Source organism: Chanos chanos, chromosome 9, assembly GCF_902362185.1.
Source record: "Chanos chanos chromosome 9, fChaCha1.1, whole genome shotgun sequence".
Lineage (NCBI taxonomy): Eukaryota > Metazoa > Chordata > Actinopteri > Gonorynchiformes > Chanidae > Chanos > Chanos chanos.
Window position 1 is genome coordinate 17,882,065 of NC_044503.1, and position 16,497 is coordinate 17,898,561.

The following is a 16,497-nucleotide window of genomic DNA, read 5'->3' on the forward strand; positions in this document are numbered from 1 at the left end:
TGTCAAGATTAATCCGTGGACTGATGTAAAATTCGGTTAGCTTATTCCTGTTTCTGGTCTCAATTAACTCTTAGCGGACCTCATTCAAACTCGTAGTTAACGAGCGCTGGCGTGAGAACTGTCTGCTGAGCATAACAGACGAGCCAACGGTCAATTCAGAGCACTACTGTGACTAGGGAGAGGGAGAAATAAACCGCACGCGTCAGACGTGTGACAGTTTTTCAAATTCCTTGTAATTATAAGCAAAGCTGGGCCAACCGAAACACTATTGTTGTAACCATCTGGTGCCTGTCCTATATGCCTACCACAACAAAGCGGGATTGTTTCTTTGAGACGTTCAGTTTTAATTAACCATAACAACTCAAGAAACAGGCTATGGATGTACGGCCTATGGGGATCTCGGCAGTATTTTGAAAACATGGATTAAAAAGTAGCAATTGAACAATTCATCGACAAATTAAAATAAATAAATAAATAAAATAGGCTATACATGTAATCACACTGACCTCATGAAAGCCTGATTCATTTTTGTTTTTAAGTTGCTTAAAAATCTTAAAAAGTTATAGTCTGTAGATTAATGACACAAACTGAGTACTGACAACTCTTTTTTTCATATTGGGCCATTTTCTCACGAGAGTTGTTGCTCACTACAAAATGAAGCGCTTCAATCAGTGTTAAACACTATCAGGCCGACGCAAAAGTATTTTCCCACTAAGATTTGTAGTTTGCAAAATTCTCCATAATATCGCAGTGTGCCATTTCTTCGTACAGAATTCAATTTTTATTTCTTTTTAAATCATTTCTGAATTCCCCAGCTGTTTTTTTTACGTTCCTTCACTCTCAACCACAGTGGTTAAACCATCTGTCTCCTGCACGTGCCATTAATTATTTCAGGCTGAGTGAGCGCGATCGTGGAGGGCATAAGGTTTCAAAAATTTAAAAGACTCACGTTTTTCTTCAGGAGAAAAACGATGTTTTTACTAATGCATATATCGACAGCTGACACTTTTCATATTCTGTTTTCCGAATTTTACTTTTGCCCCCCCCCCCCTCCTTTCAGCGTTACCTACAGCATTTAGTATTGTCGTTCGTTAGCCTTTGGAATGTTCTGGATCTTGAATTCCATGTACAGTCATTGTTAAGTGCAGTATTATGTTTATGTAATTTGTTTGATACCACACACTGCAATCAGTTACTGTTCTGGAATTGTTTAGCTTTAGGTACAAATTTAGGTAGAAAAGTTTTTAATCGATTAAAGTACATTAGACAAAGACAGACAACGCACGGAACATTTTTTTTTGAATAAGACACAAACACACAAGGAAAAATGTTTTATTCGCTCTCTCTCTGCCGCCCTCTCTCTCTCTCTCTCTCTCACACACACACACACACACATACACGAATATTAGCCTATCATTATGCATGCAAACAAGAAAAAAGAAGAAGAAAAGTAAGAAAAATAAAAAAAAAATAATAATTTTTTGGTTATATAAAATATCCACTGTAGCCAGTTGTTTCATACTGTGATCATAAATCGCCTGAGTATCTAAACAATGACTCCATAAAAACTATAGCCTAGGTCTTATACTTGGCTAAGCTTCTCATGTTATGCTGTGAAATTTTATGAAATATGTAAAATTTGGAACTCAGTTCAGAGACAGTGTAGGTACTTTTTTCCCTAGTTGTCTAATTTTGTTCCTACAATAAGTACAAATGCACTTGGACTAGCTGTGAAGCATCATGTATATTTCAATGATAATGATTAGGGTATAATTACCCAGTGCATACCCAAGTTGTGGTTTTTTTTTTTATCTTGCACTGAAGTATATATCACTGCCCAGTCATATATTCTGAGTATATTGAATTTCACTGGCTAAACAGTCTCTGACACTTCCTTGCATATTCTTTCTGTTTAGAAGACTGCCCTGAACATCCATGTGTTAAAGGACCATAGGCAACCTTTTCCACAAGGCATTGAGATAATGATTCCACAAGATTATCTCTACACTTAGACATAGTCTTATATTCTAATATCTTTTACATTTGTGGCTTGGCTGTGACCAAGACCAAGAGTCACTGAGTAGGACAATGAAATCCAGTCATTCATTATATAGACAGCAGTCTGGAGTGTGAGTGATTATGAATATACTTCCTAAGCAGAACCAGGGACATGATTTATGTTAACTGTATTTAATATATCTGTATTTATATTTATACAGATCAGGTCAAATGTTGAAATGCTGGTCCCATTTAATTTGGAATGCACACATACACACACTAATAATGTTTGGGGTGGGGGTGGGGATGGGGGGAGATCAAACGTCAATACATGCTAAAGTGAAGATCATGTTAGTGTGTATACCTTCGTCATGATCATTTCAATAACATCGGTTTGTTACCTTTTATCAAAATGAGTTTCTCATTTTACGACTACATGGCATTTCTCCATTTTCAGATAAATCAGTCTGCGGAAAAACTACCTCACTGGAGCACATTACATATTGTAAGCTTATTGAGAAACATCATAAATGGATATGCATGCTTATAATAAGAAACTGATCTGCTCGCCGTTTGGACAGTCTTAAAAACGTATCTTAAAGCTTAAAAATCCCAGCATTGGCAGATATCTCATCCATAATTGAAAATCGGCCCACAGATTACCTCATGGATGTGATTTACATATTAAATGGTTGTATAAAACTCTTCAGATGATTCCAAGGCTAAAGCGATGTCTTCAAAACCAACATTTTTAGTCTTAACTCGTAGGCTACTTACCTGCCAGGCGTTTGGGACCGGCTGAGTGTCGTGGTATGTGTGGGAACGTTCAGAATTGAAGTTTCTCACGTTGGTCGCTCACCACCTCAGACTATGAGTCTCATAAAAACTCATACCTGACTGGCAGAACGAGTCTGAGAATGGTGAAGTCTAAACAGTTCTTCCCATTAACGGGTTTTATAGATCATCATCATCATCGACATGAACATTATCATTATCATTATAATAATAATAATACAATTCTAACAATACAAGTTTATTTAGAGCCCAATATAATGTGGTCATAGTTATGACAAGCTAAACAAGTTAATGCTGCAGACTTAATTTAATTAACAGAAAAGTAACGCCATTTAACAAGTTGTTTTTCATGTCTTTAACAGCTAGACGCGATTAATTAGGCTACAAACGAACGACGCATCAGAAGTCATACAATAAGCACGTGATGTTACTGTAACTACCGTTATGCAAAACGCCTTCTCACAAAATTAAATGTAATCTTAATATACGAGTTCGTTAGAAAAATAATGTCACTTGCTAAGATAATAAATATATGAAATTTTACATACCAGAGCTGTGTTTTGCCGCATAGTGGTGGAGCGTTGTAGCGGAGAGGTGATGTTCAGGCAGACGCCCTGCCTCTGATAAGCGCCCTTTTGCTTGGAGATCCTGTGCGCGACTAAGAACGTGACTCCCGTTTTGTGGGCGGGTACGTCCCCGCCCTTTCGAGGTTTGCAATCAAACACATGTAATTGACTAAATGCAAACAAACGTTAGTCAACTATAATGTTTTTCTCGCTCTTTTTTTAATTTTCAAAGTTACTGAAGTCATGCCATGTTGTAATGCTGATGCAAAGAGAAATCGACTCATAAAGCTTTGTAATCCTAGTTCTACTCAGCACACTGTCAGTGATTTTTTAATCATAATTCTACAGAACTGAATTAGTTTTTACAACAATACAACTTCAGTACAATGTTTTTACAAGAACACTGCTTCAGAACAACTCAGTTAAAAATCTTACGCAGAATTTTGATCTGAAAAATAAATATTAAGTTAAAAACAGTGAGGTGTGCCTGAAAAAAATGAGAAAATCACCAACTGTATTCTTAAATTTTAACAGCCTGAGTTGCCTTTCCTCTTAATAATTCATTCTTATTCAGCGGCCATCTGGCGTGGTACTCCCCCGGCTCGTGCCGTTCTCGTGCCCTGTATATCAGCTTGAGCAGCCAAAAAGGGGCCCCAAGAGTGCTCTGAGCCCAGCATTATGGAACGAGAGCGTTTAAAAAACGCGCCATTTCGGCTTCTCCAATCATCCTTTTGTGTCCTGTTTCAGTTCAGAGCCTAATAAATTAATACAGAATGAATAAATATTCTTCTGAAAAGCCGTTTATAGCACTTATTTGTGATTAGCTAAAAGAAAACCCTCAAATTGAAGAACTGGTCAAGGAGCTGCACATATTGAGCCGCATTACAAACTGACATGGGGTGATATACTTTGTAAATTTTAAAACAAAGCGATTGGTGGACAAGCTTTCTACAAGCTTGGTCGACGTCACGGAGACGTGTTGTGGGCCCGCGATGTGCAGGAAAAACACTCTTTGTGCGTAAAGTTACACCGCCAGATGTGCACCTCATTTGGCTTGGCTTTTAGCGTCAGCCTTTTAATTGCGACCGGATTTTGTCTGTAATATTAATGTTACTGATGAGGCTTGTGGACTTCAAGACCTCCACCTTAGATTCTGTAAACGTCTGAGTTCTAGCGTGTCTCGCGCGCAAATTTAATCTCTTGAGGCTAGTTTGGGTTTTAATATTTGAGACGCAATTAACACATAGGGTTATGTATTTGGTAGTAACAATTTAGAAACTTAGTACTGGCTTCCCTTAGAGCATGAAATCCTGGAGAATTTCATTGTCTCTGGTCGAAAGATTGCCTATTCCTAGTTGGCCACGTTGAAGGTTGATGGTCAGAATCCTGAACTTTTAGATGAGACAAAAGAACTGAAAACCTAATAAAAGATAACCGTGAAAATAGAACAGCGCATGAAATAGAACAAATTAACTATAAATTTCTGAAAGTATTAAGCACTTTTCTCCTTTTTTGCATCAAAACAGACTTTAAACAAACTCTTTAAGTACAGCAAATGTTTTTACGACGCCGGTCTTGTATTACTTGTACTAGCAGGTGAAACGAGCAATGATAATTACAGTTTACAGTGTTGTATCATCACAGTAGTTATCGTTATTTTAATGTCTATTATGATTATTATGATTATGATTATTATTATTATTATTATTATGGTGCTGCCGGCGTTGGTATTGTGAGTAGCGTGGTACTATTGATATTTTTGTTATCACATAAACAGATTCTGTGGACGCCAACACGATGCTGTTTGGGTTTGAAGTTGTGGCTTGGAGACAGGGACGCTTTACCTAGACCCTGGCGTCGTACAAACTCACCGACCGGACTATCCAAAACGCATGTACCGTTCCTGCTTAACCTATACGCTTATGCCACCACAGATGTTTTTCTGATGGCGTTGGTTTGGGCTTGGGAGACTGTTTACCAAACTTATATATTTCGGTAATATTTCTCAGTTGTCTGTGACGAAGACTGTATTCATAAACACTGACTGATTTAACGCAGTCAACAATGTCGTGTTCCAGAGTACTATAGTTTTCGAATGAGTTGCAGGAACATGACTCATGCAATTATGTTTTTTTTTTTCACTTGTCGCAATGACAAAGAACTACATTTTCTTGATCATGTCTACATATACTGTCTAGTCAACCAACACATTTCAAACTGTTGAGAGAACAATGGAATTATTGGTAGAATCATTATAACAACGTCAGATTTTGTTTATGCTCGACGCTTGGTTCATTCCAGCTCCAATTTTCAGATGAAGCTGCTTAAAGACCAAAATCTCAGAATGGCAACTCGTGCCTTGTTTGGTCAGCTGAAGAAAAGGGTTGCTGGGGAAGAGGAAACATTCACAGTTTCTTTGTCAAAGTAAAGACTGTCAAAGCTCCAGATGACAGTTTATCATGTTAACCGCTGACATTTAAATCAGTGTGAACAATGCAGAGAAATGGATTGACATTTGGTAATTTATTATTTGTAAAAGTGAGTCTGGATTCACTCAAAAACAAGAACAGCAACAGGAACTAGTTTCATGTCAAATAAAAATTCTTATTAAAGTTATAAGATTGCACTATTGCACTGTATCTTTAAAAAGCAGTCTTTTAAAGTCCTCCGTTTTACATGGCGCAGTGTTCAGTTTTTAGGTCTGTGTCACAAACACTTCAAAGTGCCTCAAAACAGTCCTGTATCATAAAAATAATAAGTAATAAGATAAAAATATCATTAAAATGCATCAAAGGCATTGATATAGGTTCCAATGCAAAAGAACAATCACAGGTCTGCTTAATATCACTATTTAGTGATGACAGATGTCAAAACACGATGCTCAGAGTGAGTTGTTTAAACCGCATTTGTTTGTATTCATAGTGGTTATGTTGCTCTGAATACTGAGGGAAAGGCCAAAATATAGCAAACAAATAAAAGTCAAATGAACAAAGGGTTAAATGAATTTCATAGTACGAATGCAGACTGGAAAAGTGTAATATCTTTGAATATCCATTTTGGGCACTGCCAGGTCCCTAACTGTACTCTCCAGTCTGTCCAGCCTGTCCAGGGAAGGCTCAAGGTAACCCCTATTAAAGGATTTAAAGGGACATTTTTGGGGGCACTGGGCACATGTTGGTGAAGGTGTCACGATGAGAAGAGACCAAAAAGAAACTTTTCTTTTGTGTCAGGGAACGCAAACTGAGTGACAAATAGCTGGAGTAAAATACAGACACGAAAAAACAGCAACCAGAGAGTCCATGACAGCACCTCAAGGCCTGTAGATCAGTGAAATAGTGTCCTACACTAATGGATTCCATTTTTTTCATCTCCTCCCTCCTCACTGAAATGCTGAAACACACATTTCACGACCATTCTACTGAACACTTCTTCCTGAATGACTAAGTCAAAATAGCATGATACTGTAAGAGACTCCTCCTCAAGACCATAACATTTTTGTACCACATATACTGAACAGGTTGGTTCACCAGACTAACTGGACCAGCTTCTTGACACAGGATGCCAACGTGGAACTGTTTACAAATAACTGTAAACAGTTGGACAGATGACCCCATTTCTGGTCCTGTCTGTTTTTCAAGTGTGACAAAGGCATGCAAACAAAATGACATCATGATGAGAGTATGTGAGCAGGGCTGGTCAAAGTCACACCACTGTGGCAAACAATGTGATTATACACATTGTTTTCACGTAACCTACTTCTCACTGCTCTTCAGTGTGAGGAGCATTCTTTAAATTTCAGTGTTCTATAAATTTCACCTGTCTTTCCCCCCAATGCACACAATGTAGCAGTTGTAGTTTTTAATTGCATGTATTCCCAAAAAACATACAACAGTTATTGGTTGTTTGCGGGACAGATTACTACTCAGTACCTTTGACTCCCACTATCAGGGTGTCTGACCATACTCCCACATCTAAACCCTAACAAATGATCACTTGGTCTGTTCTTCTTTGTACAGCACAGTTTGTATTTTACATAAGTGAAGCATTAGCCCTGCCCATTACTCTTGCAAACTTTTCTTTATCAGCTTCTTACCAGAGTTATTTAGGTCAACTTGGGACAAAACTAATGAGATGCATATATTTAACATGTCCACTCAGATGTGTTGTAATGAACAGGCAGATGGCAAATGAACCTCTCACACCAGAAATTGCTTCACGACGTTGTGTTGTGGAGTTCTGGAACAATTTATGATGTGTGGACTCCTTCCACTCCTCCAGAAGCATCTCTTAGTCGACCACCTTTCAGCTGGGATGACCACCAGCTCCTCCAGTCACAGGATGACATTTGGCAGTATTGGGACAAGGATAGCTCTATCGCTACACAGCTACTACTGCTCCCTTTTCTTGCTTAATACTGGGAGTGCTTTAATTAATCTTTGATTTAACAGTCCCCCTTTTGTCTGGAATCAATCTCACGTTGAATGGTGTTTCTGTAATCTCTCCAGTGAAATTCCTAACCAGTATGAAAAGGAGGAAAATAGCACATATAAAAGGACATTTCCTTATCCAAAGTGACAATCTGAAATAACACGTGCACATGTTGTGAAAGTGGTCAGTGAAAGGTGTGCAATCTTGTCAGGCATGTCTGTGATTTGTGCAGAGAGACAACAGATGAACAATTCAGTGTCACATGTTTCCTGCTTTAAAAAACGTAATGAAACAAAACAAAAAAAAGATCTTTTCGCGAATACAAATACTGCATAAATAATGATGGGACTTCCAGCGTCATACAAAAAGCTGCTTATTTGAAACTATCAAACCCTAAGTGAAATATCTCCTACTGTTTCTTTGTGTTCGAGTAGACTTCTCTGGGTACAGTTTCGTTGCTTTAGTGTAAATTCATATTGCTCTGATGTACTTGGATTGGTATAACAGCTAAGAAGATGGTGGGTGGCAAAGATACAAATGATGAAGGGTTAAGATTAGGGTCAGGGCGAAACTTCCATCAGCAACTGTTCGTAAAATATTTTCGGTAGCAGCTTGACATATATTTCATATAAGTTCACACGAAAGTTGATAAAAATCTGAATCTATCGTAAACAATCAGATGATATGATAGTGAATTCACAAATTCGACAGGTTGTAAATGGCCCGCCATTACCGAACAGTAATGATGACCACTCTCAAGTTCGTAACACAACTAAACAAGTCAGTCCGTCTTTTAAAACAATGTGGGCCTTCTCGGCTTGCACAGATGGGGTACCCACGCCACAAATGTAGACAAAGAAACCCCTAACCGAAATCATCCTTGGACTTTTCCCCCAATACTTAGGCAGTGAGGAGCGGAGCTATGGACGGTTAATTGAGTCCTCAAGGGACGCAAGGACGCGTGCATGGCGCGGACCATTCATTTGACCAATAACATCGTTTCATGTTGTCAGAGATACCAAGTGCCTCCACACAGATAGTTGGTGATACTAATACGGGCATCCTGTTTCTAAACACAACTCAAATCATCTAATGTCTTTCGACAACCTAAAGAGATACAGACATGTGGTTTAGAAATGTTCTGAGTGAGAGAAACATATGTTTATACAAAACTGTAAATTGTGGGCCTGACGATGACGTTTATGCCCTAAAGAAAACACACACACACACAGGTTCAAACATGGCAGTTTAAACGTTACATTCGACGATCCCAACCAATATCTGCCTTGTTGTGTGTACCTATGTTTATCTATGTTTGTGTGTCTATCTTTCCAACCCGCGCAAAACGACGCTGATGCGAAACATTTGCAGAGCCGCGACTGATTACGTATGAAGACCAACCAAACTGTGTAAAATGTAGGCTAGACAGGGAAGGCATGGGGGTTGGTAGTTTCGTGGCGGGCTTTTGGTCGGGTCGCTTAACAGACACCCATCTGTTGCTCATTCCTGGCTCGTGCCGAGCGCGTGAGATCGTGCTTTATTTGAATCAAGGTTGCTCTCAGGCAAATAACCTTGGAATGGATCACTTGGATGGGGTCTACTCTAAAGAACTTATAGGCTTACACATACAAATTGCGTACAACATAAGCTGTCCTTCAGCTACTTCGTTCTGGATAGTTCTGGAAAAATATGCCTTTCCCTCCTCATCAAAAGAAACCAGAAAAATGCTGCTTTTTGTCCACGAATAGTAATTAGAGCCGGATTCACTCCCCCTTTTTGGCTTATATGGTAGTCAGTAAATTGTGATTAAACTCTTCTGCATTCGGGTGCCCAAGGTCCAGACTGAAAGGGTGCGCTTGCGTTTTTGAGTTTATGTTGCCGGTGGGTTCACTCCCCAACCCCCACCAAACCAAGCAGATGTGTATCGCAGGTAAATGTCATCGCTCTGACGTAGGCCTAAGCATCTACGCATATGACTGTTATATACAAGCAGATGTCAATCCATATAGCGTGGCTTGGGTTGGCATATTAAAAGAATGGGGGGAAAACACGAAAAAACAACAACAACAAAAAAAACGACATGTTTACGCCCCGAAGCCATAATGTAAATGTTTTCAGAAAAAAGAATGAGAAGCTTCGTAACCCTCAGTAACTTTTACCTATATATTACGATAACAATATTAAATCCCACATTCACAACACGCCACATTCTGAATGTCTTTTTGCTCTGTCCGGGTATGTTTATGCTGTAGGCTATTGGAGTGGTCTAAACACCACAGGACCGTTTTAGCCTGTAACTGATATATGATTCAAATATTAACAAAAAGGATCATTTATGTGAAGAAAATATCAAAGAATTGAAGTACGTTTAGCAAATGTTTAATTATGTAATGTATTTAGAGTGTGCTCAATCTTACGAAGAAAACGAGCAATCGAAACATAGTTTCAAAGTCTGCAACTATTCAGCGTGAATAAAAAAATGTAGCTAAATGGAACATGAAAGATGAAGCGCAGGCCGAGCACAAAAGAGACAAAAGTAATAAACAAACAGCCTGACATCACCGGCGCATGCCAGTAGTGTTAATCTTACAAGATCAGCAGATGGTCAAGTTAACATTGGCGAGGTCTGTTCCCAGAGGCACCGCTATCTGCGTCAAAATCAAAGTACAATAGATTTTAGGCCCTCCCTCGACGCGCTGGAGCGCTATAAAAGACCTCTTGGTCCGGACAGAGCGTCAAAGCACCCTTCACTTACCCTGAGCACACACGAAACACTTGAACCGTGCAACCATGACTCCCAACATCATTAACGAATCGACTAACCTGTTCGGCTCTAGGTCGACAGTTGCGCAGAGAAAAGAAGCGAGTGAACTAAGAAAGGTAAGATTAACTAACGATATTGTTACAGCACCGTGTCTAACTCACCCACTCAAAAGACGCTAGCTAACGTTTGATCATTTTATTCTTCTTTAGACTCTCAAGCCACTCATGGAAAAGAGAAGGCGCGCACGCATCAACGAGAGCCTCAACCAACTTAAAACGCTAATCTTACCTCTGGTTGGCAAAGATGTAAGTATTCCGATTATTAACACTGAAGATGAGACAGAAACATGATGCAACATGATATATATATATTTAATTTCAACCTAAATAACTGTACATTTTCTTGTTACAGAATTCACGCTATTCCAAACTCGAGAAAGCCGACATTCTTGAGATGACCGTTAGATTCCTTCGAGAACTCCCATCATCTCCAGTTAAAAGTAAGTTTGGTGTTACTCATGTTTATTTAGGGCAACAGTTACTCGTGAAGTTACTTGTGATTATTACTATTTCCTTTATTAAAATAATTGTAGCAGGGTATTAATCTAAGCATTTTACTCTATTCTCTAGGTCAAAATGACAGTTACAAAGAAGGGTACAAAGCCTGTCTTCAGCGCGTCTCCGCGCTTCTTCCGCAGACCAGCCTGGACAAAGACACCTGTCACCGTGTAAACGACTTCATCCGGCAGTCGATGGCTGCTACGACTACGGCCTGTCAGAACTGCTGTGCCCAGAGTTCTAGAGTGTCTCCACCACTACAACAGAGACTCCTGAACCTCAAGCCTACAAGCCCACGAACCGAAAACCACACAGGCAGCGCGATTAGGCCGATTCCGATTCGACCTCAGCCTGTTCCACAGGTCGTTAGTGCCAACATGTGGAGACCGTGGTAGATGAGGCCCGAAGCTTGAAACAGTAATTTATTATTTAATTTGTGCTCGATTTGCTGTGAAATGTACGAATGGAACGCTAACCAATGTGAAGCCAGCTGTATGAACTATTGGAAGGGATTTGGCTTCTAGGCCTAATATGTAATTCACAAGGCTGCCAAAAAGCACAGATCATCAGTATATGTATATTCTATGAATGCGATTTAATGCAATCCTCTTTGGGGTTTCCATGAACAAGGGTTGTAATCAACACAAATGTAAACCCCAAGGGTTATAATGTATGTTTGAGGTTTGCACATTTGACTTTAGTATATTTGGTCTGTGCAAAGAAGCAGTAAACACCGTGTGTTAAATATTGAAATGCAAAATAAATGACGATAATGTAATACAAAGCGAACAAAACAATAAAATACAAATTCTTGGATTTATTCTGGCTGGTGTGTCTTATCTGTCAAAAGAGATCTTGCTATCGATTCTGAACAGCTTATTTTCTCGAAAAAATATAAATTATGGGTTAGTTAAATCGGTTCTGGGACTTACACATTATATTGTAGGGATAAAAATGAATCAAGGAAAGGACTGAAGACTTCACTGCAACATACACTCGTTTAATCACTGTCACGAACGCATCAAGAAAACTGACAGGATCCTTTTACGACTTTCCAAATTTGCTGCATTCGCTGAAATGTGCTTACGCGCTTGGGTTCTTAGGATCTGCTTACGTTGAGTTTTTGCGTAATTCCTCTGAACAGGACAGAAGTCTGCAATACAGCATCACCAGGATCTTTTTTTAATCATAAAAATAAAAGCCCAAGCACTTAGGCGTTAAAACAGTAAATACGTAGCGTTTAGCGACATTACCCTAAGAATAGTACAAAGCATTACAGTTCTCATCTCTTTTCTGAGATACAAATTGATTTCCGTTTTTCTTAATATGCGCACAGAGGTGAATCCATATAAAGTATTGATACTCTGGGAATTTCAAAAAGGGGAAATAGGGTCTCTCTCTGCGTTGTTTCTGCTCTCCAGACTGGAGACTGGACAAACACACCTTCCCGCGTTTCAAGAGCTTCAGTCATCTGTGATGTTGTTTCTGATTGTGGTCCTTCAGAACTGCTGCGCCTAGAGCTCGAGAATGTTCTTTAGTTAAAACTGAGATCCCTGTATACCTAAATTTTACGAGCGTCCGAACCAGAAACCACGCATGACATGTCTTTTGTGTCAGCATGCGGAGAATGTGGTTGATGATTATCAAAGCTATCAAAACCATTCTTTTTCTGGTGTAATATAGGGACAGAACCATCACTCAGGAGGCACACACAAGTAACATGAAGGCAATGTCAGCAGTACGCCATACTTAAGTATGTAGTCAGAAACCTCTGCAGATTGCCATTCTGAACCAAACACAAGATGGTCAAAGGATGTCAATTACTAAAATATGTCTTAGAAAACGCTCACTGAATTCATCTCTTCAAAATTTCAGCAAATAAAACGCCAGAATGATTGGTGCCTACAAAACAAAGGGTATTCAAATGTGTGCAACCACCAGTGTTGTAAAGTATTTTTGGTAAAGGAAAGCAGTCATAGCTCACGTTCCCATTGTGGAATAACTCCTATGCGATACAATATTTGTCGAGCAATGTGAACAGCAAAAACACATGCCACGGCGACTTTTCAGTTTCGATTTGGCCCGCCCTTGAGCAGCCCGGATTTTCTTTCTTTCTTTTTCTTTTTTTGTTGTTAAGATAACCAAAGAGATTTTTTGTCACACTATAGACAACTGATTTTCTGCCATGTGTGACAAAAACAGGATGTGTGTGAAGCAGTGTAAATACCAAAAGCACATAAGAATTTGCTTTCCGTTGCTATCTGGGCCACATTCGATTGTAGAACAAAATTCGATTTCACGTCTGATTTTTCCGTCACTTTCCGTGTGACAGTTTGAACTTTTTCACGCTGTTGTGTCGGCGGGACTGTTGGAAAAAGGTTAAATAGTAACTACAGTTATTATTAGTCTTTGTTATAGCTGTGGCTACTTCAGCCGAAGTAGCTTATCTTGTTTTGCTTATTTCTGGCATTGTCACCATAGTCTAACGAATCTATAGCCGACATCTACGGTAAATTATCTATGTATGTACATGGCTTGATTCCAGTAACTCCTAGTTCTCTTGATGCTGCTTACTGAACGGACATTAGTCCTACATCTTTACTTTCATTTGCACATTTCAGGGCTGCGGTCATTTACACTAAACGGAATCAGACCAGGAACGTTGAATTGCCCGCAGGGTACTCAAAGCCCGATTATATTGGTATTCTAGAGGGGAAACAATACAGATAATACCCAGGAATAGTTTCAAATGTGATCTTTTACAACCCCACATGCGTGAATACCTACTCGGTGTAAAGCTTAGGAATCGTTTGTAGCACTGTGTTCGACAAACGTGGGGTTGTCAGACTTTGAATCAAATCTTTGAGCGAAATTAAGCAGCGGGGAGAGACACAACTGCTGAAACGGTCTTGGGTCGTTTCTGTACCCTTTTCCTTCGGCCAAAATTTGTCAAATGTAGCACAGTTGGAATTTGAACTGTGAAACTTTGAATGAAACTGCAAAGAAAATGTAAGAGGAAAGCATTAAGACACTTTTGCGGTTTAAGTTTTAACGAGAGAGAATATAGAAACCATTTAATCTTAAACAAAAACACACTTGTTGCCTGATAATAATTCATACATAAATATGCTTGTAATATTCATTAAAATGAACGTAGACAATCGCAACCTTTAAAGGTAACCCCCCCCCCCCCCCCCACAAAACTACTGCATTATAAAAAAAACTGCATTATAACAGACCATAAACCATAACTTATTCTGAAAGTTTCCAGTGACTTGAGTGGCAAATAACCCTTTAACAATTAATATACTGTTTAGAGTTAGAACTAAGACTTTCAATAACTATCTAAAGGAAAGCTATCACCAAAAATGCACAGTATTAACAGAAATTCAATAACTAGTTACTCAGATTGTTAAAGATTTATCTAGCCAACATTTTTTCCTCTACAGGGAAAATATATTTTGAAAGACACAAAATATCAAATATCATACCTTAAAATACATAGTAACACAAATACAGTACTTTAAAAAATCACAATGAATATTGGGAGCTCATCTGATGGCTGGAACAGATCTCCACCCTCTGGATAACTCAGCCTGCCTGTGCTCATTTTCATTACACGAATGCTAAGGACCAGTAGCAGTTGTGAAGTGATCCTGATTCAGATGTGATTAGAGATCCTGATTCAGCTCTGCATGGTTTCTGCTTCACCAGCACTGTTATTTCTAAAGATTGTAATCACTCTCTTTATGGATGGATGCATGTCTCTAAATGATGACCTTCTAATTTCCCAAAAGGAATAGAAATGCGATGCTGAAATGCTTTGTCCCAGTATTTTTGTGTTAATTATTGTGTTAAGTCTCCTCACACACATTACTCTGACAGTTGACTGTGCAAATAGGATCTCAGTAAAACAGATGAAACACTGGGTTAACATCAAAATGCTCAGATAATGTTTGATACATATTATACATATACATATATACACACACACACATATATATATATTTTTGAGGAGCAGAAATATCTGTGAATCTGAGTAAGACACATCTCTGCAAACATGTGGTCATGGTTTTACTGATTTGATTCATGCCTTTGGTTTACACTTTAGCTTTGGTTGTGTTCCATGTTTATGCACCCATTTAGTGTCCACCCCACAGCCCTGCTCCGAATGTAGCAGCTGTTACTCCCCGCATGCAGTTTCCCCAGAGGCAGACACTTGGAGACATGATCAGTAACAGATCATATATAGCAGAGGCTGCTCAGTACATCCTCAGAATTTAAAGGTTTATTCTTTTCATTGGTTGAGTTTTTGGTTATCGTGTATGTACTAAAGTAAAACACACACACACACACACGCACACACACACACACACACACACACACACACACACACACACACACACATATATATATATATGCATGATGTCCTGCAACACATTTCATTTTCTGTACAGAGGATTGCATTTGTTTTGTGACTTGTTTACGTGTGTTTAAGATAGTAAGGAAACGTGGATTTGAGTGAAGTGGGTAAACCACTTTACATAAACTAGCTCAAAACAATTATAATTAATTATAATGAATTAATTAATATATACAGAATATATATATGTACAGAAAATGAAATGTATTGCAGGACATCACGCATTATATCAGTGTGAGGTTCTCTCATGCATCAAAGACTGGCCTGGGCTAAAATATAGATCTCACAGCTTCAGTTTTTGGTATAAGTCCTCTCTATGATAGAATTCAGAGACACATGAGAAACAGAGACAATGAGTTCAGACAATGTGTTATCTCAGCAAAGCCCTTAAATGGAACTGCAGTTGTCCTGCTTTATGGTCCAGTTCAACCATCAGGGTCAAACATCAAATTTGGCCCAGTAACACCTGGTCAAGCTGGCAATGTATTTCATACAAAACAGAACAGAATGACATGTAACAGGTTGGAATCTTTTCTACAAATGTAGATTGACACATTTGCATCTTGCGCTACTATAAAGTTCCTAATATTTTGTTGTTATTAGAGTACCTATGTCATGTATTGTAGTCAAGACACTAAGAGTATGAATAAACAAATACTGAGAAAATAACATGGTAGCCCTCTTACATAACAACAGCAACAGGTAAAATAAATATTTTACATCAAATTTAAACCAAACTCTAAATTGTGACATAACTAATATGCATGTGAAATAAACAAAAGAATGAATTTTTATTGGATAAAATCAGTATATAAACCAGTTAACGGCAGTTGTTATGACACTCTGAGCATGCTTTCCTAGAAAAGTCTTTGGCGCTAAACTCATTCCATTATGAGAGAACTGTTTCTCAGTCATACTGAGTGACCTCAGCCAACACCAGCACAAATCGGCAACATAACTGCCTTA

At 38.7% G+C, this 16,497-nt stretch overlaps 1 protein-coding gene across 1 annotated transcript; it reads left to right on the top strand.

Moving 5' to 3' along the window:
• Positions 1-10,577: 10,577 nt before the first annotated feature.
• On the top strand, positions 10,578-11,503 carry LOC115821445 (transcription factor HES-2-like). The gene is made up of 4 exons (XM_030785272.1): positions 10,578-10,667; positions 10,761-10,856; positions 10,963-11,050; positions 11,181-11,503. The coding sequence occupies exons 1-4, from the start codon at positions 10,578-10,580 to the stop codon at positions 11,501-11,503; spliced, it is 597 nt and encodes a 198-aa protein (XP_030641132.1).
• The last annotated feature ends 4,994 nt before the right edge of the window (positions 11,504-16,497 follow it).

Excerpts from the sequence above, each read along its gene's own strand:
- LOC115821445 (XM_030785272.1), top strand. The coding sequence starts at position 10,578 with ATGACTCCCAACATCATTAACGAATCGACTAACCTGTTCGGCTCTAGG. Across the intron at positions 10,668-10,760 it reads AAGCGAGTGAACTAAGAAAG|ACTCTCAAGCCACTCATGGA; the intron begins GTAAGATTAACT and ends ATTCTTCTTTAG. Across the intron at positions 11,051-11,180 it reads CCCATCATCTCCAGTTAAAA|GTCAAAATGACAGTTACAAA; the intron begins GTAAGTTTGGTG and ends TCTATTCTCTAG.